This window comes from Dermochelys coriacea, chromosome 21, assembly GCF_009764565.3.
Source record: "Dermochelys coriacea isolate rDerCor1 chromosome 21, rDerCor1.pri.v4, whole genome shotgun sequence".
In the NCBI taxonomy this organism is placed as follows: domain Eukaryota; kingdom Metazoa; phylum Chordata; order Testudines; family Dermochelyidae; genus Dermochelys; species Dermochelys coriacea.
The window spans coordinates 7,804,961-7,830,099 of NC_050088.1; the positions used below are offsets into that span (position 1 = coordinate 7,804,961).

General features: G+C 50.8%; 1 protein-coding gene across 6 annotated transcripts in view; it reads left to right on the forward strand.

Annotated features, from left to right (window-relative positions):
- Positions 1-25,139, forward strand: part of PLEKHA6 (pleckstrin homology domain containing A6) — a 139,063-nt gene that overhangs the window by 69,086 nt on the left and 44,838 nt on the right. For 4 of the 6 annotated variants that reach the window (XM_043500494.1, XM_043500498.1, XM_043500497.1 and 1 more), the window contains one exon: positions 24,806-24,892. In XM_043500494.1, the coding sequence (XP_043356429.1) occupies positions 24,806-24,892 (87 nt within the window). Of the gene's footprint in view, positions 1-16,738; positions 17,310-24,805; positions 24,893-25,139 lie in introns of those variants that run through there. The other 2 variants (XM_043500495.1, XM_043500500.1) reach the window with 2 other exon arrangements.

Below are 25,139 nucleotides of genomic sequence, written 5' to 3' on the forward strand. Positions count from 1 at the left end.
AGCACAGGAGGCTGGGGCTTGGAGGGGAGCCAAGCATCCTGGAATGCCCAGGGCAGCCCCAGCTTCGGCAGATCCATCCTGCAATGATGAGTTTCCAAAGTCCCGTCAGGCCCGTGGTGGGGGCGGCGGTGCGTGGCCAGCGCCCTCAGCTCTGAGCTTCCCCCGTGGATGCAGAGGGGATGCCCGTGTCGTGCCGTGGTGCTTGACCCAGGCCCTAGAGCACACCTGACCTGACCTGTGCCGGAGAGGGCCTAGTTATTTTCTGACTTGATCCCACTTGTCTGTAGGGTGGGCGTGATGGCAGCTGTGACCCAACTTGACTCGAAAGAGTCAGGTTGTTTTCCTACCCGAACCCGGTACTTGCAGTCTGATCCCATCGGGTTTGGGTTGGATGGCACGGCTCTGCCCAGAGCCACTCTGGTCTCTCCCCTACTGCACCCATCTATGCATCTCTGGCCACCTCCTCCACTAGGCTTCAGGCTCAGTGCCCCCCAGTGAAGCCTCTCTCCTGAGCCAGCCTGGGTGCTGACCCGATTCTGTTTCCTTCCCTCGGCTTGCTTCTCAAGCCGCCAAAGGATCTCCAGGCTGTGATGAAGCTTGGACTGCCAGGGAGATAGAAATAGAAGCACCCAGTGCTACCTCCTTGCTGTTTGTTTCAGAGCTGGGTAGTGGTAAAGAGCCGGTTCTTCATGCAGTCACGTGCTGTTTGTTTGCCAGGAACACAGTGTTCTCTGGAAAGTCCCCATGTTCTCAAACTAATGCAGAGGCAGCGTGACATCTCGGGAGTGATTTCCCCAAACATGCGTGCTTTGGGGCTCCCTCACCCCAGCACCTGGAGCCCCTTGCAAAGCAAAGGGGTCTCTCCCCGTGCAGCGCCCAGCCTGCCACTATCTGCCTTCTGCTAGGCCAGCAGGTCTGAGTGAGGAGAGCAGACAAAAGAAAAATACATGCCAGGGCCTGGCCAAGTCGGAGAGATAGCGGGGGGCGGGGGGGAGTTGGCAGGGATTTCGAGCTGGTCTGTCAGTTCTCTGGACCTGTCCGTAACCAGCTCCCTCCCCCATCCTGCTTGACTCTGGGAAAACCTGCTCTGGTGCAGATCCCACAGCCCCGGCCAGTTGTGTCTCCCGCAGGTGCAGCGCCATGTCCCCAGAATGGCCAGCCTTTGTGACGCCGCTGGGTGGGGTGGGATGGGGAGAAGTCGGTTATACTCCATGAGGGGTAGGAGTTCAGGGAGTCCATTCAGGTGGGCGTGGTGCCCAAGTTCCAGGTCTTCTCCTGAGGATTACGCCCAACGTGTCCGTTCTGGGTAGGCAGAGGAATCTGAGCAGAGCCCATGGGAGGATACCTGGAACTAATGTCCAGGGAAGTCAAATCCAGCTCAGGATTCCCCCATTTCTCTCTTCTCAGGGTGGTGCCCTTGTGGGCAGGCTTTGTGAGCTAACTCCTTTCATTCCCGAGAGCCAGGGAAAATCTGAGTTGGGATGCCTCTAACCACATGGAGCCCCCTTGGTCTGGCTCCGTCGGACTGTCCTAGGCTGAAGGTTCCCTCTGGGGCAGGGGGCCAGTTGGTCACAGCATCAAGCCATGTTAAAGCCTCTATCCCCCTGCCTGGTGCCCTTTAATACGAGTCTCTTTCCAGACAGTTGCCCTTGAGCTTGGTCACAGGCAAGTGATCATCATTATGCATTGTGGAGGAGGAAGCTTTGCTCATCAATAGATGTGAGTCTTGAGCCGTGGTGAATTATTCACCTGGGTCCTCCCCTCCCTGCTGCCCTGTCACCAGCATGATAAGATCATGCCGTGGTTCTGATCTCAGATGCTAGGCTCACCCGGCTGGGGGTGTGGAGGGGCCTGGAGCTCAGCCATTGCCCTGGACTCATGGGCTGCCGGTCTGGCTCTCCCTCTCCTGCATACAATGGTCATCCTGGGGTCATTTCCCCCTCTAGCGCAGGGTCCTCGCTTGCTCCTGTCGGATGGCTGTCAGCGAGCATAGCAGTGTGTGTGTCTCTCTCTCTTTTCCCCTTTACCTTCCACTGTTCAATCCTGGCAGATGGAGATGTTTAAAATTCCCCTCCAATCTGTCAACACCTGGGCCAGTCTCCATTCCTCAGGGCCATGAGCACCAGTCTGGGAGCCACATGGGCTCTTTGCTGAGCCAGAACAGCAGCAGGAGTGGCAGCTCCCACTTGGCTTGTTTTTCTCTTCCCTGTTCCACAAGGGGCTCTCATAAAGCCACCAAAGGCTCGGCGTTATCCGTGCATGCTGTTGATTCACAGTCCAGCCCCCTCTGGCTGGGGTTTCCTCGTATCCCCTAGACTACAGCGCCAAGGTGCTGCCAGAAGTGGTGTGGGTGTGATGGGGCTCTCTTCCGAAACAAACCAGTGCCCCAGCTTGGTGGTCAGAGGGGCTGTGATATTTAAGACATCATTCTGATCCATGATCCTGACTTGCCTGGGCATTAAATTGCCCCTGGCTGCATGCACAGGTGTAGGCAGTGCCCTGGCCAAATCCCAGATTAGGTCATTACCTTCTGCCTCCCTAATTCCCCCTGCAGTTCCATTTGGACATGGTATCCTTCTCTTTGTGCCCTAAACCATTACGTAGCGTTACTTTTGCACTCCACCCCAGAGGTGGCTGCCTTTCAGTGGTCAGCGTAGTCATTCCTGTATCTATGGTAAACTGCTCAGGTTGCCTGGTGTCACACGATGCCACAGTACTGTCATTCTCAGAGGGGCTACAGATTTCTGATGAAAGTCAGGTGCTATTGGATTCTCAAGGGAAGGAGCCTCAGCCTCTACACTGCTTAGTAACCATGTTAGGTCCAGAGCAGGTGGCGAGATTCCCCAGGAGCCTGCAAGTTCATGGGCTTGCTTGCATTTGAGCCCTACATGGCGTGAGAATATGCAGTCCTGTGTGAGCATACCCGGCTGGGGGCTCTGCTCTGCAGGCTGTCTGCTCTATGAGCCTAGTGGAGAGGGCACTGGACAGGAACACGGGCTGTGGATTCTATTCCCAGCTCTGCTGCTGAGCTGTTAGGTGACCCTGGACAAGTCATGTCCTGTGCCTCAGTTTCCCCATCTCTAAAATGGGGATAATGAAACTGACCTCCTTTGTAAAGTGCTTTGAGATCTACTGATGATACGGTGGTGATGGTGAACATGCAACACAGTGAGCTCTTAGCTTCCACCTTGACTGATTGAGTGCAGAGAGGAAAATGCTGCTCAGCTGAGTGGCAGGGGAAAGAGGAGAAACCACTGCCTGAGGCAGGAAAAGTCCCCCTGTTCCCTAATGTGGTTAGAGACTGATCCACACCCAGGGATGAAGAGTGGGTCTGCTGACCAGCTTTATATTGTTGTGAGAAACCCCTGGGTGCAACGCCACACCTGGGACTCAGTCTTCAAATGCTCAGCACCCTCCATCCAGGGCACATTTTTAAAAGAGCTCAGCACCTTCTAACCTGGGAATCGGCTCAGGGCTAGCATTTTGAGACCTGTAGTTCCTCATGGTTCTCTTATAACATTGATATTGAGCCAATGCCTGGAGGCCACTCAGGTCTGGGCCCCGTTGTTCTGGGCACTGTGTAGGCAGAGGAAATGACAGGCCCTGCCCCAAAGAGCTCCCTATCTAAAATGCTGGCAGCTCAGGCTTTGAACTTGAGCTGTATTGGTGGGAAGGCAAGTGGGGGGTCAGTGGGGATAGAGGATCGACCGGCTGGCTGGTTCAGCTGTGGGACTTTCCTCCATTTCCTCACTCCTTGGTCTTCTGCAGCCCCTTTGCTCCCAGTCCCACTTCTTTTTCTTTTTTTCATTCCCTCCTCTAAGGCCCTGAGTCAGATGTTCTCACGGGTAACTTTGAAGCACTGAGACAATATGGGGGTAGGTGGCACAGGAAAACCCAGAAGCTAGCTACGGCCAGATCCCTAGCTGGTATAAATCAGTGCAGCTCCCAGCTGGGCAGTGGCCCACAGATTTTTGGCCTTTGAAAACAGAATCCCATCTGATGCGACTGACCCAGCAGAAGGCTGGACTGCAGGACTACAACACCCCTCTGCCCACCACCCCGGGAGGTCGCAACCCACAGATGGGGAAAGGCAAGTCAAGTGGCTATGTGTTTTCTCCAAGCCACAGCCCTCAATTGCGGGGCTTGATAAGCTGCTGTCACTTGGCAAGGCTGGCTGATAGGGAGCAAGCCAGGCAGGGGGTAAAATGCTCGTAGGGGAAGAAACTCAACAGCCAGGGGAAAAAAAAATCAGCGGCCGGTTTATTATTATTTGGGGAAAATAATAAATCCTTCCAAAGCGCCGCTACTCTCCTTCTCCCTCCTTGCAATGTGCTGATTGATTCCTCTGGCTCCTCGGCCCCAGACAAAGCCTCCCCTTTGTGCTCCTGCCTCGTTTATCTGGGCACAGACACGCTGTTGGAGGAGAGAATGTTTCCTTTCTTTTTTTCCCCTCTCTCTATCTGCCTCCGACCCACTGTGTCCCTTTGTCTGACGGGCTGGAGGCAGCTGCCGTGCAGATAGATGCCTTCTGGATCGGTAGCCAGCAGAGGGAGGCTGCTGGGTCTGGGGTTCGGTGGAGGTGGGAATTTAAAACAATGGCAATTTGGAATGTAGATCGGTGCTTAGGGGCTGGATTCTCAGAGGGGTTGAGGGCCTGCAGCTCTCATTGAAGTGAATGGGAGCTTTGGGCGCTCAGCTCTTCTGAAAGTCAGGCCCTGAAAATCTCCCTGTCTAGGCAGTGCTTTCCATGTGGCTGCTGTTCCCAGGGATGGAGAGTTTCACAAGGCAGGAGGGTGTAGTAGTTAGAGCTCAGGTTTGGGACTCAGCAGACCTGCCTCTGCCACTCACTCACTGGGTGGCCATGGGCAAGGCACATCTCTGCTCTCTACCTCGTTTTCTCCATCTGTAAAACACAGGGAGAGACTGACCTAACTTCCTCCCTTGCAGGGATCCACATTTGCGGCAACTTCTAGATCTTCACCGGTCACAAGTGGGTGGCAGCTTTTGGGTTTTCATTTGCTGTACCTGCAGCGGAGAACTCACCTAGCATTTTGCGTTGGCTCTCCTTGCAGGTCTCCCATCCACAGACTGAACCAACCTGATGTACGTTAATTAGCTGAGGCAATCTGACTGCACTAGCCTACGGTGCTGTGGTGCCAAAGCATGCAAGGAATTAGTAGCTGTTTGGGGCAGCTAGTAGTTACATCAGGAAGCGTGAGCTATGGCTACCCTGGATTTAGAGCCCAGGTGTCCTTACTCACTTTCCACAATGGGGGATAACCATACTTATCTCCCATTTTGATAGGTGTGGCTGATTATTATTTGTATGGCGGCAGGGCTGGGGGGATCCAGTCCTAGAGCCAAGGCAGGCGGTGCTAGGTGCTGTACAAACAAATGGATGCCTAGTGTCACGTCCATGCTAAACCGTACCATTGTAGAGAGGCTTTTCAATCAGGACTTGGCAAGTGTGCTCAGAATTCAGCCTGATGCGCCCAAGACTCGGTGAGGTAGGTTGGTTTGTTTTTTAACAAAACCCAGGACATCCAAGTGTCCGCTGCAGCCTGAGGACGCTGGGTAGCAGGTGCCCGCATAGTCACTAGGTGACGGCCAGGTGCTGAGAACGGACCGCAAGTTAGACCCAGTCTACTTCGTTCAATTGCTGCCCTCCCCTCCGGTCCCAAATGCATTGCAGCAAATTGCTTCCTCAGCAGAAAGTGCTTCCAAAGGCTCCAGCAATGCCTTAATCGGAAGAGAGTGATATGGATTTGGGGGAGGGGGAGAGGTGAAGGAAGGGATAGGAAAACAAAGGAGGCGGCCAAGGACTGGTTTGGACTGCAGCCACGCCAGCCCCCTAGGTTTAGAGCAGCCTGGCTCCTTGCCCCAAAGCCGTGTCTAAGAACATATGCAAAATCCCTAGACAAATCGTTTTATTTTTCGCCTTTGAAAAGGTTACGGCAAATTGTTGGCCAAATGTTGACTTTCCTCCAATGACAGCCAGGTTAATCCCCAGCCCCTGCTGACTTGCTGGTCCCTGCTGCCTCAAAGTGGTCGTACCCGTCGCTGTGCCTGCCGCTGAAATGCAGCTGCCTCTGGAGTGGGGGCGAGGAGGTAGCCCGTTCTGCATGAGCAACAGGGCTTTGGAGAGGGTGGGAAAGAGAGGGGAGGAGTAGCTTCCACCTGAAACAGCTGGGGTGGGGCGGGGCAGAATGGAAGCGTTAGAATTTAGATTTGGTTGGGGTGCTGGAGCAGACAGGGTTGTGCTTTCATATAAACTTAGTGCAGATGCTGGTGGGATTTCATTGGAGCCCCAGGCTCCTCTCCAGTGAAAATGGAAGCAGGCTCTGGGGTGGGGATCTGTACTGTGGGCTCTGACAGGTGAGACAACTGGGGAAGGGGAGGATGTGTCGGGTTCCCCCTCCCTCACATCCCAGTTCCCACCTCCCTTTCCAGTCTGGCCTGGGTTGGGAGCTCAGCACCCAAACAGCTCAGTGCAGAGGGAAGGCCCAGGTTGGCTGGATTTTTTTTTCCTCCCCTTTCATGAAGGCCCCACCAGTCTGACCATTACCTCAGGCCTGCAGGAATCCCAGATGCTCCAGCGAGGGCAGGGGCTTGGGGAGGTGGTTTCCATTAGCCTGTGTATCCCACACATGGGTGTGTGTGTGTGACAGTGAGTGAGTGAGTGAATCGGGATGGCTAACCCCATCAGACCCGGCCAACGGTGAGGGATGTGGTGGCTGCATTTCGCTCTCGGTGCGACACGCTGGTGCATTCTCTCGCGGTGCATAAGCCCCAGAGAGACCGTACCCTAGGATGAAGTCTAGCCAGCTCTAGGGCTGAAGGCAAATGCATGAGGAAGCATCCCCTTGCATTGATCTGGAGGTGTGCACTAAACATATACCCTCCAACGCTAGAGCCAGTGTCTGGGATGTCCAGTGCCTCCCCCCACCTCGCACGCTTGGCACTCCCTGCCTGCCCAGTGCCCTCCACAGATTCCCAGTTTCCACCCAAAGGCTGGCAAGCAAACAGCAGTGGCAGTGCCAGTGCCACAAGCTGGTTTGCTGTGGCTCAGAACAGCTTGGGTGAGTCTTGCCCTGGGCTGGTGCCTGCTTATCGAAGGCGCTGCATCCCCGTGGATGGCAACACGGCTGCTGCCCGCTCTGTGAATGTAACCAGCCAATTCAAGGAACCGATTGTGTAACGAAGGGGAAACCACCCTGTTGCAGCCCTGCGGGTATAGGCCTGTTGGACCTGAATCACTGTGTATTTTTAGCAGCAGCGGCTCACACGGGTGGCCCTCTCTCCTGCCAACCCCTTTGCAGGGAGAAATGGAAATTATCCCAAGCCAGGGAGTGGGGAGCTAGTGTCTGCCTGGGGTTTCACGGGGGTGGGGGAGAGGTTCATTCCACCCCACCATTGGGTGCGATCATCTCCTCTTCCAGCCCTTCTCTGCCTCCTTTGTAATGACACCTTGTCATGGTAATTGCATGTCGTCTTGTACATTGGGTTTGGACACTGCATTAGTCACACTGAGGTTCATGTGTAAAGTAGGCAGAGATAAATTCTGTACCTGAATTCCCCATCGGGGTTTCAATAGGCCAGGGGGGTTCTCTTCATTTCCTGTCCCAAGCTGGTTGCTGGGTATACAGTTTGGTTAACTGGCTAAGCCCAGGTTTCAGAGTAGCAGCCGTGTTAGTCTGTATTCGCAAAAAGAAAAGGAGGACTTGTGGCACCTTAGAGACTAACAAATTTATTAGAGCATAAGCTTTTGTGAGCTACAGCTCACTTCATCGGATGCATCCGATGAAGCCCAGTATCCCTGGGAGATAGGTAAACAGCTGTCCTGTCTCAACCCAGACATGAGGCTGCATCTCAGTGGTGGGGAAATGAACCTTCAGTCAGACTTTCCAAAGTGGCCACTGGTTTTTCAGTTTGTGAGCGTGTGCACCTTGAGTTGCCTTAGCCTCATTTTCAGGGGTGCCACAGGAGGCAGAACCGGTGGCCACCATTGAAAATGTTGGCTGCTATGAAGAGACCCACTTAAAAACCAGACCCTGCAATGGCCTTGCATGCAGAGCCCCTGTGGCTTCAGAGAGTTTGACATGGGCATCCGGCTTAGGATCCTTCAGGTGAAAGATGTTGTAAGGTCATCATGAGCATAGTCACTGGATAATCAGTAGAGCTAGCTTCACCCAGCGGTCTCTGTCCCAGGAAGCCTGATTTTTGTGTTGATTGCCTGTATATCCACAGGTAGGTGCCAGCCTTGTGATTTACTGTAACCTGTCCAAAATGAGAGCATTGGGGGTGACCCTGAAGGATTACGTTTCTAGCAGGGCCCGCACTGAGGCCATTGGCCATGGCTCAGTGTGCACCCCACCATGCCCTGGGACGCAGATGCCCGCAAGGTCACTGCTGGGCGGTGTGTGTTCTGCCCATTAGGTTACAGAGATCTGATCGTTGCAGAGAAGGGAAGAGAAGCACAGAAGTGAGCCATGTGGCTGGTGCTCACCTCCCCTACTTCCAGTATAATTAAAGAGGAGCCTGAGTCACTTCGTAAACTGCTGGCAGCAGCTGCCAATTAGTCTGAGGCAAGTGAGGTGTGTGGGGTGTGCTGGGAGGGCGGGGGCTGGCTGTGATTCAGAGAGGAAGGCAGGGGCACAGATGACTGCACCCAGGCCTCGCTGGAAGCCAGTCCAGCCGCTTGCTGAGCCCTGGGGTATTGCATTGGCTGGCTCTGGGCCATAGCTTTGTTCAGAAGGTGTCTCAACATGGCTGTTTGGAGGTGAGAGGGACACGGCAGAGCTCCTGCCAAGAATGGCCTGCTCACAAATCGCCCTGCCCTTAGGTCCTGCTTGTGGTTCACGTGGAGGGGGGAGGGAAGAATCAAAAAAATAAAATCAAGGAAAACAACAGTTTGCAGGAACTGGGGTGAGGTCTTGTGCCAAAGAAATGAAACCACGCCCCAGATGGCTGGTGGAGAGCTGGCCAGAGGGATGCGTGTAATGTTGATGCATCGACAACTGAGCCTATGAATATTGCATGGAGGGAAGACGAGACTGCCAGCGGGTATCCTGCTGCGTCTCTAGAGATCCGTGGCAGGATGCAGCCCAGGTGGTTGCGTCTGCTACCCTGGAGCTGACTTGCATGCAGGGCAGTCCTTGCTCACGCTCACTGTGTGTGTTACCCTCACTTTGACCAGGGTGCAGTACAGCCCTTATCCATGGCTGCAGGCTGGGCCTGATGCCTGCGCTCTGACTTGCTTGCACTGTGACTCTCCGCCATTGCTCGGGAACTGTCTGTTCCGCCTGCCTGTATTCAAATATCCCCAGCCTTTGGCAGATTAACTCTTTCCCTGGGGTGAGACTAAAAACGGTGCCCGCTTGCCACAAGGGCAGGAAGGTGGAGGTCGGGGGGGGGGGCAGGTGAATCATACCACCCGCTGCCCGTTCATTGGTCACCGGTGGGGCTGATGACAAATATTGCCAAGCAGATCTTGAATAGGTGGCTGACTGACACTGTGACTGACACCTTTATTAATGCTGACAGGGAACATATGGCACAGTATCTGAGTTAGGAACAATGCCACCCGAATATAACACAAGCCGGTCAAATTAGACACAGCTGGGGAAAACTTGAATGGAGACTCACGGGTAACTTTGCTCTGTTTAACTCCAGGTCTGATCCAGGGCTTGGCTCACAGGTACTTTAAATCCATCAGTGGCCTCCACTGATTGATAAAGGACCCTGTAGTCGCCCTAGGGCTCTTCCATGTATGGTGAGACTAACGTCCTGTCCAATGTGTAGCGGCAGGTCAAAAAAGCGAACAGAATGTTGGGAATCATTAAGAAAGGGATAGATAAGAAGACAGAAAATATCATATCGTCTCTATGTAAATCCATGGTATGCCTGCATCTTAAATACTGCGTGCAGATGTGGTCTCCCATCTCAAAAAAGATCTATTGGAATCGGAAAAGGGCAGCAAAAAGAAGGGGTATGGAACGGCTTCCGTATGAGGAGAGATTAATAAGACAGGGACTTTTCAACTCGGAAAAGAGATGACTAAGGGGGGATATGATCGAGGTCTATAAAATCATGACTGCTGTGGAGAAAGTAAATAAGGAAGTGTTATTGACTCCTTCTCATAACACAAGAAGTAGGGGCCACCAAATGAAATTAACAGGCAGCAGGTTTAAAACAAACAAAAGGAACTATTTCTTTACACAATGCACAATCAGTCTGTAGAACTCTTTGCCAGAGGATATTGTGAAAGCCAAGACTATAAGAGGGTTCAAAAAAGAACTAGATAAGTTCCTGGAGGACAGGCAGGTCCATCAGTGGCTAGGATGTGGATAAATTGGAAAGAGTACAACGAAGGGCAACAAAAATGATTAGGGGTCTAGAGCACATGACTTATGAGGAGAGGCTGAGGGAGCTGGGATTGTTTAGTCTGCAGAAGAGAAGAATGAGGGGGGATTTGATAGCTGCTTTCAACTACCTGAAAGGGGGTTTCAAAGAGGATGGCTCTAGACTGTTCTCAATGGTAGCAGATGACAGAACGAGGAGTAATGGTCTCAAGTTGCAATGGGGGAGGTTTAGATTGGATATTAGGAAAAACTTTTTCACTAAGAGGGTGGTGAAACACTGGAATGCGTTACCTAGGGAGGTGGTGGAATCTCCTTCCTTAGAGGTTTTTAAGGTCAGGCTTGACAAAGCCCTGGCTGGGATGATTTAACTGGGACTTGGTCCTGCTTTGAGCAGGGGGTTGGACTAGATGACCTTCTGGGGTCCCTTCCAACCCTGATATTCTATGATTCTATGATTCTATTAGCGAGGATGGGCAGGGATGGCGTCCCCAGCCTCTGTTTGTCAGAAGCTGGGAATGGGCGACAGGGGATGGATCACTTGATGATTCCCTGTTCTTTTCATTCCTTTTGGGGCACCTGGCACTGGCCACGGTCAGAAGACAGGATACTGGGCTGAATGGACCTTTGGTCTGACCCAGTAGGGCCGTTCTTACGTTAATGCCATCTCAGACATCTCATGAAGACACAAGTGGAGGATGAGTCTGAGGGTAGAGCTGGTCAAAATGTATCTGTTGAAACATAATTTCTTTGAAAAATGGTTGTGTAGAAAACTTTTTTTTTCATTTGCAATTAAATATTTGGGTTTTTGTGAGGAAAAACAAATTTGAATATTCAATTAAAAATAGTCAGTTTTCAAAAACTGGGGGGAAAAAACATGGGAAATTTGAATAAAAATGAAATATGTTCAGAATTCCCCATGGAAAAATAAATTGCACTTTTCTGGCAGCTGTAGTAGGAAGCCTGGGTAGGGCCCCCCTTCCTGCTGAACTGCCTTTTTAGGACATTTGTACACTAAAGTTAGAGGTTCTGACGTATGGAATTGCACTGAGCTGATCTTTTGTGCAGGACTCAGAGTGCATGCGCGTGTACGTACCCCCACGTGTTGGTTTTAATGACCCTGAAACGGACTGGGTTGTATATAGAGAGCACAGCTAGAACCACTCGTCGCCGAGTAGTTCAAGCCTGGATCAAGATCTGAAACGTCCCAAGGTTTGGGAGAGCTTGAATCCAGGCTGCTGGTTCTGACCCGTTTCCAGAGACCCATATTTCCACAAAGCTGCTGGAAGCACGTCTGCTCTTGTTCAGTCCGTCACAAACTGGAGATGGAGGGGGCAGACTGGGCACCGAAGAGGGATTCCTGTTTGTCACACCATTGCCAATGTGTTAGCACTGATTTGGGGTATAAGTCCATGCATGGATGTTTGTTCCTAAATTCCAGCTCCACTGCAGAAACTTTCTTTTATCTTGTGCTGAGGTTCTTTGTTCTTAGGGTTAAGCTCTTCTCCACCGCTGTTGACACAGTTCCAGCCGCCTCGGCCTTAGGCTGACTCTGTTTATGGAGGTTAGCCTGCACGGGGGGGGGGGGGGTGTATTTCTGAACAGTTTTGCACAGAGGGGATTTTTATGAAGGCCTGTGTGGTGCATAGAGGAGATACTTATGTAGGGGGTAATACACCAGTGAAGGGTTGTCATTGATTTGCAGCTAAGGAGATGATGATGTTGGGAAGTCGCCATAGTGAGTTACCTTGGTCTATAAGAACAGCCATAGTGGGCCAGACCCAGGTCCATCTAGCCCAGTATCCTGTCTTCCGACAGTTGTCAATGGCAGGTGCCCCAAAGGGAACGAACGGGTAATCATCAAGTGATCCATCCCCTGTTGCTCATTTGCAGGTTCTGGCAAACAGGGGCTAGGGACCCCATCCTTGCCCATTCTGACTAATAGCCAGAGGCAGAGACAGAGATGAGTCACCAGAGGCAGAGATGAGTTGAAAAGAAATCAGGAAAGCTAAGTCCTAATATACCTCCTCTCCTCTCATTGGGCAGTTGTGTAAACGCATTAGAGAGGGAGCAGAGCATCTCCCTGGGCAGAGCCGAGCAGTGCACCACATTATCTGTAGGCGGCGTTCCTGAGTGCTGGGGCAGCGTGTTTTGAAAGTACCGTGGCTTGTGTCAGCCAGTCAGCAGGGAGTGTGCACTCCCAGCTGTGGGTGGGATCATGATAAGGATGTTATGGTTCATAACGAAAACGGTTGGTGCTCCAAGGAGCGTAAGCTTCCGGCGATCCACTGTGTACTCAGCTCTGTCAAATGATCATTAAATACACAATGCTGCTGCCCACTGAAACTGACTAGGAAAGTAACCCTTCTGGTTTTACTGCCCAGGCTGGGTGACGCATAGGAGATAAACTGCACTCTTGGCATCTGTTGGGTGAGACCCTGGTAGATTTCACAATCTAAAGAGGGTGGGCCCAGGTCACTAGTAGATGGGGGACTTTGAGGGGGATGGCATCAGTGATTGAGCAGTGGGCATGCTTCACCCTGGCCTAGTATAGATTCCACTGTGCTTTGCTGTCAGGCCCAACCTTAAAAATAAGACCCTTAAAACCAAGCCTAAGCAGAGCTGTTTTAGTGATGACGACGGGGGGGGTTGTCCTGCTGCACTGGGTCCATGCTTCCCCTGGTTGGTTTTTCTCTCTCACGCCCCGCAGAGGTGGCTGCATTTCAGAGGTGTTGATACACTTTTCAGAGCAGGGAATGCATCTCGGGTGAAAAGCGCTGTGTACCATACGTGTAAGATGGTTCTAGTCTATTCAGAGTGGGATGGTCTTGTGGGCTGGGACTCAGGAGAGCTGGGTCCAATCTGTGTGACCTTGAGCAAGTCACTTAATTTCTCTGTGCCTCACTTCCCCCTCCCCCTTCTATAAAATTAGAGTAATAATATTTCCTTTCTCCCGTCCTTTGTCTTGTCTATTTCAACTCTCAGCTATTTGGGGGCAGAGGCTCTCACTACAGTAGAGGCTCAGAGTTACAAGCACCTCAGGAATAGAGGTTATTCATAACTCAGAACAAAATATTATCGTTCTTTCAGAGTTTACAACTGAACATTGACTTAATACAGCTCTGGAACTTTAATCTGCAGAAGAAAAATGCTGCTTTTAACCATCTTAATTTAAATGAAACAAACACAGAAACAGTTTCCTTACCTTGTCAAATCTTTTTTTTTTTAACTTTCCCTTTATTTTTAGTAGTTTGTTTAACACAGTACTGTACTATATTTGGGGGCTTTTTTGGTCTCTGCTGCCTGATTGCATACTTCCAGTTCCAAATGAGGTGTGTGGTTGACCAGTGAGTTCGTAACTCTCGTGTTCGTAACTCTGAAGTTCTGCTGTATATGTATATATACCACCTAGCACAATGGGGCCTCAATCTTCTTTGGGGGGTCTTGGTGCTCCTGTAATACAACAAATTATAACTGGAGAAGTAAAATACAAGAGACATTTATGGGGCTGTGAAACTGGCTAGTTATCAGGATGTTCCAGAGGCAAGCAGCATTGTTTAGGAAACAGACAACTGCTTTGTGGGGGACACCTCCCCTTGTCCCCGGCCACAAAGCAGATGGGGGATATGCGTATCACATGTGTGGGGAGTTTTATAGGTACTCAGCTCTCTCTTATTGGCTTTGATTTATGGTGCTTATGCATAAAATGGCAGCTGCGTGTGATTTAGTGAAGGGGAGAGGAACTAAGGACAGGCTGCCCCTCTCCTCCTAAAGCCCGGCATAAAACCAGGGAGGATGCAGAGGCAATAATTTCTACAGTGACCTCTGTGGCATTTCCTCCATTGCTGGCCCAGCTGCCAAACACTGGTGGTTAACCTGACACTCGGATCCCTGCTGCTGGGGAGGCGAGAGGCTCTCCCTGTACCCATTGCTGTGCCCCCAGAAACCCTTCTTAACTGGCAGCCTGTATTATGCCCCAGCATTAGGGCAATCAGTGCAGCAGCCTGATCTCACCCAGCGTTTCCTCCCCCAGGGAGTTGTTACTCCCCACTTTCTATCCCCCACCCTCTCAAATTCCCCTTCCCACCTCATTGAGATGAGTAACTTAATCGGTATGTGCCTCGAATGTCCAAACTTCCCCCGCTGCTGCCATAAGCCCGAGGGATGCGCTGGAGAGGGTGAGGCCCAGCGGCCTGAGCACAAGCAGAGGAGCCAGGCGTTCCCGAATTCTAATCCTGGCTCTGCCAAGACTCAGTGCGTGGCCTTGGGCAAATCATTCATTGGCTCCTCCTTCCCTGGGCATAACAACACAGCCCTGCCCTAAGCACTAGGCAGCATTTCCCCTGCCTAGCTCTGCTGGGACCACTCTCGGTAGGGCCCAGGGGAGGAGATATCTCCTGCGTCCAACTCATCTGGTAACTGCTGTGAGGAGAGGGGACAGCACCTTCCTCGAGCACAGCTGGGTGATCTCAGTGCAGACACATTCAGGGCTCAGAGGAGCTTGTGTGGGGTTTCTGTGTTATGCATCCAGCCGTGAGTGGGGCTGAATTCCGGACAGAATTAACAAAGTTGGCTACTGTCATGATGAACTGAAGCTAGACGTCAGTCTGATGATCAGGGACTAGAAGCATACGCCAGGAATTAAAAACTCTGTGACGAATGGGGCTGGGGCTAACGTGTGGGTGTTTTTGGGCCTGACTCTTCTCTCTCCATGGACTTCCGGGAGGTTACACCTGATTTACGCCAGGGATGGATGAGGAACCCGCTGTGTGTTTAGAGCCCAGCTCATTTGTTTAGGATTAACTCCTCCGTGTGAGGGCCCCAGGCCCAGAATGAGCTGTCTCCAGCTAAAGTTCAGGGAACCCCTCTAACATGGAGTCACATCCAAGCACACGTACATGTGTGGTGGTGGGGAGTCTGGTCAGATCACTCCACATCCCTACCCCCATCTTAAAGGTTCCGCCTCAGGCTGCCACTCTCACTGCAGCCAAGGAGGGCAGGACACCTGTGTTGTCCAGGGGCAGCTCCTTGGAAGGAACAAATGTTGCTCCCTCCAGCTTGGAAGTGTCAGGAGCTGCACACCAGCAACCAGAAGCAGTGAATTAACTGATTCACACACAGTGCTACACATCCACGTGTCCATAAGTGGTGTTCTTTGTATCAACTGTCTACACAGATGCAGCATATTATAGAGCAACAAGAGGGATGAGCATCCATCCTCCAGGCCTGCCTGTCCTCCCATTGGCCTGGGTCATGAAGCAGGCCTGACTAGATGATCATAATGGTCCCTTCTGGCCTGAGAGTCTTTGTCTCCCTGCCCAAGTGGTGGAGTGGGAAGCTTAGCATTGCCGCATGGGCTGTCGCCTGTCCCCTCGGGATGCTGGCTCGGTTTTAAGGGCTTCCAGGAAGCGATGGCCTTTTGGAATTACCCAGCGGAATGATGTGATGGCAGCAGAAGTGCCGATTCGTCGGCTACTCGCGATACCCTTTGGATAAGTCGCGCCTCCCCAGAGCTCTGCGGCGGTAGCATGCCAAGGTGCTTGCAGCCCCGGGCTGGCTGTACTGCTGTGATCCTGGCAAGGGGGAGTGAATACTGTGTGATATAAGCCAGCTGGTATCCCAAGCTCTACTTCCTTGTTTGGAGGTTTCTTTTAAATGTCACTGCTTCATTCCCCCCGGCCCCCCTCCCCACCCCAGCTTCTAATGCTAACAATCGGGATGGACTGAAATGTGCTTTTTAAAGTGCTGGCCCAAGGGGGAGAGTGAGTTGCTGTGTCAGTGACCCCGCACCCGGCCTCCAATGCTTTCCCCTTTAAATCTGGGATTGCACAGGGCTTTATAAACCCTAGTGACCCCACTCTGTGAGCAAGGGAAGCATTCTTGCTACCATCATCCCACCATCAGGAGAACCCAGCTTTTCCGCCTCTCAGCCCCCTGTGCTAGCTCTTGCTCTAGAGGGCAGTCTGGTCAGGAATGGAACCCAGGAGTCCTGACCCTCAGGCCACACTCCCTTCTCAAAATGAGACAGCTGGGCCTTCACCTAGGAAGAAGCAATAGTGACTAAGTGCAGGGAGGAATATAAGGCCACATTAGAACTGTCTGAAGATGAGCGATTGTAAAAAAAAAAAAAGAAGAAGCAAGGGGGTGGGCCCAGTTTAATAAATCCTGTGCCATAACCCAGGTTAGCAGTAAACATCTGCTCAGTGTGTCTGCAGTTTACTCTGTTGACAGAGATCGGTCGGTCTGTCTGTCTAATCCCTCCCATCCCTGTAGCTTGCTCCTTCCCTTGTTGAGCTGCAGATTTCTCCAGCGCGGGATAAGAATAATTCCCCGGGAGGGGTTAGGGCACCCTCCGCTTTTTACCTTCAGCCTGGCAAAGAGCTGCTCCCTTATGCCCAAGTGGATATGGTCAGGCTGCAGCATAAATCCTCCGCTGTCTGCACCTGCCGCATGAGTGTGTGGCAGTGTCTCTGCCCTTCACCTTTCTCTCCTTGGGGAACCGTGCTGGGGATCTATTTTTTTTTTTCTTCTCACTCCATGCTCGGCGTGCCTGCTAGCTGCTCCTACATGCGAGGCTGCAAGCTTCGTTAGCCTGGACGGGGCTAGAATAGACCCCGCTGCCTAGAGAGATTGGGTGCCTCTCTCTCCCCTGCGTGTGCCCAGGAATAAAGGGGAGAGAGAAGGAGCGGGAAGCAAATGCAACCAGCGTGGAACTCAAGGGAATTGGACAAGCTGAAGATAAGGATGGAAGGCTTATTAGATCACCCACTCCGTCTCCCTGCCAGTGCGGGATCATCCCCCACGATACATTGCCCAGTGCAATAGAAGAGCCACTGGAGTCGCAGGAAGACTTACCTCTCTCCCACGGGATGGTTGTAGCTGGGGATCCCTGCTGAGCTTGGCAAGGGGACCTGTCACGATGCTAAAGTTCCGGGCAGACCGTCGGGTCAGGTAGGGCTCACCTGGTGATAACAGCAGGGCTGGCAGGGGGAAGAGGAAGCAGGCCAGGAAGGCAGGCCCGGTTCATCGCCTATGGGGAGTGTTGTGTGTGTGTGTGTGTGTGTCTGTGTGTCAAGAAGTGGATGAGGGAACTTCAGCTTGGTCAGCGACTGCTGCATTGCAGTGCTTCGGAGGAGATGCTTAACTCAGGAGTTTATACAGCCGGGTCAGGCAAGGCAGCTGCCAGGAGAGGAATTATTTAAGGAGGTTCTGAGGAAGTAACTTTGCTTTGGAGGGGGAGTGGGAAGCTGGAGGAGAGGGTGGTGGGTGGGATGGAAGGAGGCAATTGAATGAGTGCCAGGAGGAGCTGCACGGAGCTACCAAGGATGGAAGCTGGGGTGGGGGGGACTGTGCCCGAGGATAAAGAGAAACCTGCTGCTGGCTGGTAGAATGAATGAGTCTCTGACCAAAAGCTGCAGGCAGGCTAAGAACCGTATGGTTGAGCCCCGTCCACAGACGCTAATTCCGGCAGCACTGGGAACATCAGTTTTGTGAAGGGGACCCTCCAGGATCCCAGCTCCTGGGTGCAGAAACGCTTGCTCTAGCAAAAGCTGCTTCCCTTTGAACGGACATTCCCTGCAAGCTGGAGTGGGGTAGAGGGGAGGTTCTCGCCTGCCTATGTAATGCCATTGTGATCCTTCTAAAGTCACTGGTGTTTGAGATTATTTTTAAAACCAGGTGCAACCCAGAGCAACCAAAACACAGCCCCCCTCCCCCACCCATCATATCTAGTTAGAAAAGTAGCAGTAAGGAAGTGGGGTTATTTAATGGTGTCAATTTCTTTGTTAAAGTCAGCTTCCTTATTTATAAAAATAATAATACGGCTGGCCCAGTTTGGAGAATGAGATTTCCCCCCTCTTTCACCTGGGGCACATGCTAACAAAAGCCCATTAAGCTAACCGAGAAGGGAAGAAAGCAACTGAAAGAGAAGTAGTATTGGCCAAGGGTACTGGGGTTTGGGCAGTAATGGTGCTATGCCGGAAGCGCTCCTTTTAGCAGGATTCCTGCCAGCGAACATTTAGTATCCTCTAACCCTGGCCTTATCTCAGACATTCAGGTGAAACTTGCAAGTGGCTGGGTGGAGGGATGAGCGGTCGTGGTAGCTATTTTTCTAGCTCCAATTTTCACTGTTCTGCTGACTCTATGCAGAGTCTGGCTGTTTGCATGGAGACGTCATCGGTGGGCATTCAGTGCGTGGTGGCCTGGTGCCCGGCTGTGCTGCATGTCAGTGCTCAGATGCTGTGATGCTGAGGGGCCGTGTTATACGCAGACAGCTGTGTGCAGGTAGCCGGTGTCTTCCTAGGACGATGGGAGCTGGAGGGGAGGTAATTTATATTGCAGCCATTCTCTGTGCCCTTGAAGAACATTGCAAACCGCCATTGAACAGGATCAAGCAAAGCTGGTACCAAACTGGGTATTCGTGCCTTAACCTTGATTTCTAACTCACCAAAGTGAGGAGAGATTGAGGGTTGTAACACAGACTGCACCTGAAACCTGCTCATAACTGGGGTTCTCTAACCTGGCAGTCAAGGGCCTGACTCTAAAGCCAGTGAAGTCCTTGGGGAAAACTCCCCTTGATTTTAGTGAGTGGCAAATCAGGCCCACTAGCTGAATGTGTAGAAGGTGGTTTTTCATCCAGTCTCTTCTGGAATGAGGAGGAGCTTGCGGGCTGAGTCATCTTCCATTGCTTTGGACCTCCCGCAACCATCCACACCTGAGTGGAGTATAAAATGCTGCTGTTTTCAATCAGTAGCAACTTGGAGTTTGTCCGCACATGGGAGTTGCACTGGATTAAATGAAAGTGTGATGTTAAACTGGTGCAAATTTGTGTGTGGATATTCCTCATATTGGTTTAAATCTGGCTTATGTTGGTTTAGCTGATGTAAGGTACAAGCTAAATCACTATAAACCAGGTTTAAACCAAGTTGAGCGTCTACATTCAAAGTTACCCTGGTTTATCTGAACAGCTTTAGCTAAATGGGTACAACTTTGTATAGACCAGGTTTTGTATTCACAGTACATAGGTGCAAATGGCTACAAAGGTATGAGGCAGAGAGGACTCAGACCCTGGCTGGCTCCATCCATATTAGGAAATTAGGGACCCATAACTCTTGACCAGTGGAAACTGTACTGGGCATTTAGGGTTAGACAGCACAGTGGTAAAAGCGCCTGAGTTCTGTCTACATTAGGGTCCAATGGTTAGGGCACTAGCCTAGGATTTAGCCACTGCTCTGACACAGAATCTGTGAGTGACCTTGGACAAGTCACTTAGTCTATCTCTCTCTCTGCCTCAGTTTCCCATCTGTACAATGGGGATGATAGCTGTGCCCGACCTCCCGGGGTGTAGGGAGGATACATACATTAAAGATTGTGAGGTTCTCTGATAGTACGGTAATGGGGAGGAGGGATAAAATTATTTGTGTTCTACAGGAGAGCCTAGGGTCCCTGGTCATGGCGCAGGCTGCCATTGTGCTGGGTGCTATACAAACACAGAGCAAAGAGACGTCTCTGCCCTCAGTGAGCGTACAGTCTAAGTACCTTAGCTAAATAGATTACTACCACCCTTGGAGCTGCACCTTTCCTTGCATAGCCAAGGCCCCTGGCACTAGTGCTGCCTGCGTTTTGATAACATAACTGGGCAATTAGCCAGTGTAAAGCGTTTTTCATAGAATCATAGAATAGAATATCAGGGTTGGAAGGGACCTCAGGAGGTCATCTAGTCCAACCCCCTGCTCAAAGCAGGACCAATCCCCAACTAAATCATCCCAGCCAGGGCTTTGTCAAGCCTGACCTTAAAAACTTCTAAGGAAGGAGATTCCACCACCTCCCTAGGTAACGCATTCCAGTGCTTCACCACCCTCCTAGTGAAAAAGTTTTTCCTAATATCCAACCTAAACCTCCCCACTGCAACTTGAGACCATTACTCCTTGTTCTGTCATCTGCTACCACTGAGAACAGTCTAGATCCATCGTCTTTGGAACCCCCTTCACGTAGTTAAAAGCAGCTATCAAATCCCCCCTCATTCTTCTCTTCCGCAGACTAAACAATCCCAGTTCCCTCAGCCTCTCCTCATAAGTCATGTGTTCCAGTCCCCTAATCATTTTTGTTGCCTCCGCTGGACGTTTTCCAATTTTTTCACATCCTTCTTGTAGTGTGGGGCCCAAAACTGGACACGGTACTCCAGATGAGGCCTCACCAATGTCGAATAGAGGGGAATGATCACGTCCCTCGATCTGCTGGCAATGCCCCTACTTTTACATCCCAAAATGCCATTGGCCTTCTTGGCAACAAGGGCACACTGTTGACTCATATCCAGCTTCTCGTCCACTGTAACCCCTAGGTCCTTTTCTGCAGAACTGCTGCCGAGCCACTCGGTCCCTAGTCTGTAGCGGTGCATGGGATTCTTCCGTCCTAAGTGCAGGACTCTGCACTTGTCCTTGTTGAACCTCATCAGATTTCTTTTGGCCCAATCCTCTAATTTGTCTAGGTCCCTCTGTTTTTGGATATATGCTAGCGGTTTGGGGGCTTTGCCGAAACCGCCAGGTTTTCTGCTCTTTAATTTGTTGACTTTGAGTTTTGCTCACGTAACCGCAGTTGGCAGTGGTCGCGTTTTCACTTTGTAAATGCTTTAATTTAAATTAAAGGCTGGATTTTCTTACCCACTGAAAGCAATTTCTGAACAGGCCCACAATCAAATCAGTTATCTGGCCTGCAGGAACCAAGGAGCAAAGTTTTGGAAGTGGAACTGGGGCCCGGCAGAATGCTGGGTCTGCTGAGCAAGTTCTGATTCAAACGTTGCAAGTCAGCCCCACCCAGAACCGCTGATCTTGAAAGTCGCGACCTTTTTAGGGGTGTTAGGAACCGAATACAATTCCATAATCTGCACCGTTTTTATTCTGATATAATTGTCTGGATGGGGTGGTTTACCAAAATAGCTATACCAGTTCAACCCATAATGTGGACACAGTTATACCAGTAAAGAGGTGCTTTATATCAGTATAACTTATTCCCCTTCCTGTACTAATAAGCTCTAAGATTTTATAGCAGTGTAACTGTTTGTACTAGGGAAGTTAGATTGTTTTAACTACACTGGTTTAGTTAATCTGGTACATCTTTTGTGATTTAATTCAAGGCTCAATCCAACCGCCATTAAAGTCAGTGAAAAGCTTCCATTGACTCTGAGAGTAGGATCAGGCCATTGGTTTCCTTGGGGCTGCTTAAGGCACAAGGTTCTACTCACACACCTGGCAGAATCGAGCTCTTAGTGACGCAGTGCCATCTCTAATTATAAACAGACTTCCCACGTGCAGTCTAATCTCACTAATTTGCCCTTAGGAGGGGTGCAGGCCATTACTATTGTGAATGACTCTTTTCCAAATAAAGGGATAAGTGAAAAAACAGCAAGCCAAGTGGAGTTACACCAGCGTTGAGTTTTCCCCACTTACAATCAGCGTGTCGGAGAACATTACCGCGCTAATTTAGTTGGACAGCAGTAGTTTAGTTTTATGTTAATAACTCATCATGTCACAGTTGGTGTCCTGTGATATGGCCTGTAAAGCTAATGAGGTCTCAGCAATCAGAGACCTCCCCTCGGCTCTCCATTCTGCAAGCTCTGCTGGGAAGTGCAGATGAAATTTGTTGTGCAAATTATGCAGCGTGTGGATTAGCCAAGGGAGAGTCTGTTGCAATTTGCCATTCATTAAGTGTTGCAAATCCATCAGCTTTTGCAAGTGGCTCTTCGTGCCCTGTTGTGGCTACTAGGCTGTTGGATGAAGTCACGTGGCTTGTGCTGCTTTGGAGCCCTCAGCCGGCATCTGCACACGATCTGGGGTTCTACCTCCATTCAGATCCTTTGTGAAAGAGCAGCTCTGTTCTTAATGTCTGTGAGCGGCGCGTAGAAGGGGGACAAAGGTAAACAGATGTTTGCTCTGGTATTATCGTGCCCGTTTTCTGCCCTAGTTGCAAGCTGTCATCTCATCTGCTTCCCCCCTGCCCCAGCCAAAGCCAGTAGCCACAGCCCTCTCCTTTAAATCCCACTTGCAGAGCTCCCCCATGGGATTCGGAATGCTGCCATTCCTGGAAAGACTGTGGCTATTGTCTGGAATGGAGAAATCCAATTTGTTCCTGCAAGTGTGGGTGCCAATCACTGGCAGAGAATGTTCTCTCCTGGTCAGTCTCAGACAAAACGTGAGGCAGAGAGCCTTGTCTCTGTAGTGAAGCCCTGTGCTCAGGGCTCTGAGCTAGAGATAATGGGCCCAGTTCTGCTCTGCTGCACCCAGGTGACACTGTGGAAATCAGAGGGCTTGGGAGCAAGATATGGGCCTATGCATCCAGTAGCCACTGGTCCCACGGGCTGGGTTTGACAACAGTTCGTTGGGAGCTGGTGCAGTCTACTGGTTAGAGCAGAGGACAAGGAGCCAGGACTCCTGGATTTTATTCCCAGTTGCCGCAGATTGACTGTGGATTTAGTGCAGATGTTGATATCCTCGCTCACGGTCAGTAATGCTATACTCCACATGTGGTCTGAGTCATTCCAATGCAACACTCAAGGAGGAAAGTCATGTTCTGTGTGAGGGTGTCTGGATCTGACCCTTGCAGCGTGCAAATGAATTCAGATAAAGTCGGTAAGAGCTGTGGCAGCTCAGTCCCTCTGCAAATCAGTCCCTTTTTAACCGCTCTGTGCCTCCATTTCTTGATCATAAAATGGGACAACTAATACCAACCCATCTCTGTAAGGGGCTTTGAGATCCAGGTCTGAAAAGTGCTTGTGATAACAGCGCAGGGTGATTGCTATGGGTACTGACTACCACACCGATAGCGAGGATCTGGAACAAGTAAAGAACCACGGTAAAGCCAGGTCTTTCCAGGGGCTGACTGACGATATCGGTGTGGCTTTGGGCGTGTCGCTCATTCTTTATTTACAAGTGCCTGCATAACCCTGTCCGTGCTGCATTATGTAAATCGGTGCCTTGTAATAAGGTACTCCAATGGGCTTGCTGTTTCTTTGGCTGTTAGAACACATGGCTGCGTCACACAGGAAAATTAATAAGGAGGAAACCCCCTAAAGACTGAGATGTAATAGGTTGTTTTAACAAGTGAATGCCATTAGGGGGCTATTCATTAACCCCATCCATTGACACCTGTGAAAGCTTCTCTTCCAATACATGCCGCTCACCCAAATGGATGCTCCATAGGAAACAGCCTGTGGAATTCAAGCATGGACTAGCTGGCAGTGAAGGGGCTAATGCTAGTCTGGTTTTGTGTGCCGGGTCTGTGCAAATTTGGCATACACGCTTCCATCCATCTGGTCATGTACCTGGGGAAGTGGAAGTACTGTGGATACTGGCCTGAGGAGGATCTGCCTTTGTGGCATCGTGGCTCAGTGGGAAGAGGAGAGGAAGAGCATTGTGCATGGATGAACTCCATCTCCTGGCACCATATGTCGGCCAGGCCTACTGGCAGCTGCTAGGTGGGCTTTGCCATGTGTTTTTATCTCCACACTCTGCTCTGACCGTGTCTCTCTTCAGCCACAGAGATGTTCCAGCTGGTTTGCCAAGCCTCCTGCATACAGTCCCACCTTGTCTTAAAGTAGTAGTCACCTCTTATTGGCATACACCTAGGGCGGAGTTGAAATTACAACCACAAAGCCCAAGAATTTAGGGCTGAAATGGGCGCATGATTGGGACTACCACGGCTTGTGTTCTGTCCAGCTTGTGGGGCAGATGGATTCTTCTGTCCTAATACATAGCTGGGCTGAAAGATGGGAGGGGGCAGTTATAACTGAATCACATAAACCTCTCTTTCCCCCCCCACCCCCACAACCCACCAATGTTTCAAGTTCCTGCATCTCCTAGACAGGAATTAATTTTACAAATCCCCAAAACATACTGAGGTTCTATCCACCTCACACTACCCAAGGTTCACTCATTCTTAGTCATGAGAACAGCTGGACAAGAAGAGACCAGCTGCCACCTACGCTGGCATCCCATCTCCAGCAGTTGGCAGTGCAGGAAGTTTCAGGGGTATGTATACAAGGTCACCTCCTCAAAATGTACCTGTTGGCACAATGCTAAACCATACTCTATGGTAGAGGAGGGGAATCCTTCATGACCCGATCTGGTGATAAACATATGCCCTGAAGATGTGGCTTGATAAACCCTGATCATTTTTACTAATGTAGAGTCACTGCAAATATTGTTTCCACCCTTAGTGAGTTGAAATTCATTCATGAGCCATGTCAGAAAGAAGCCAAAGGCTAGGCACAGTCAAGCCTTCAGTTATTTGCCTCCGTAATATCCTGAAGCAGCAATTTTCAGCATTTTGAACTGGTATACGAAGCAAAAGAAGGGCCGTGATGCTTAACCATAGCTCAGCCAGCACATGGAGCGTGTTGCTCCATTCACTCCAAAGCCGCTTAATTCCTCCAAATTCTCCTCTGTGTTTTCCAGCCACAATGAAAGACGGAACACGTTTCTGCATCCCGTGACTGGACACATCCCAGAAGAAAACGCAAGATTTGACTTACACTTACAAAAGTAGGTTTGCTTTAGAATGGGGTGTGTGTGTGTGTGTGTGTGTGTGTGTGTGTGTGTGTGAACCAGAGGGGAAAAGAACTAATAATACCAAGGAAATATTGCGAGCAAAAATCACGGCAGGGGATCTACGGGCCAGGCATGGTAGGGAGTAGGGAACAGTGTGGCTTTGCTGTGAGACGAGGGACAGCCTTACTTTGCTATGTATGTATGAGTAGTCTGTGTGTTTGCACAGCATGGGCCTCATCCG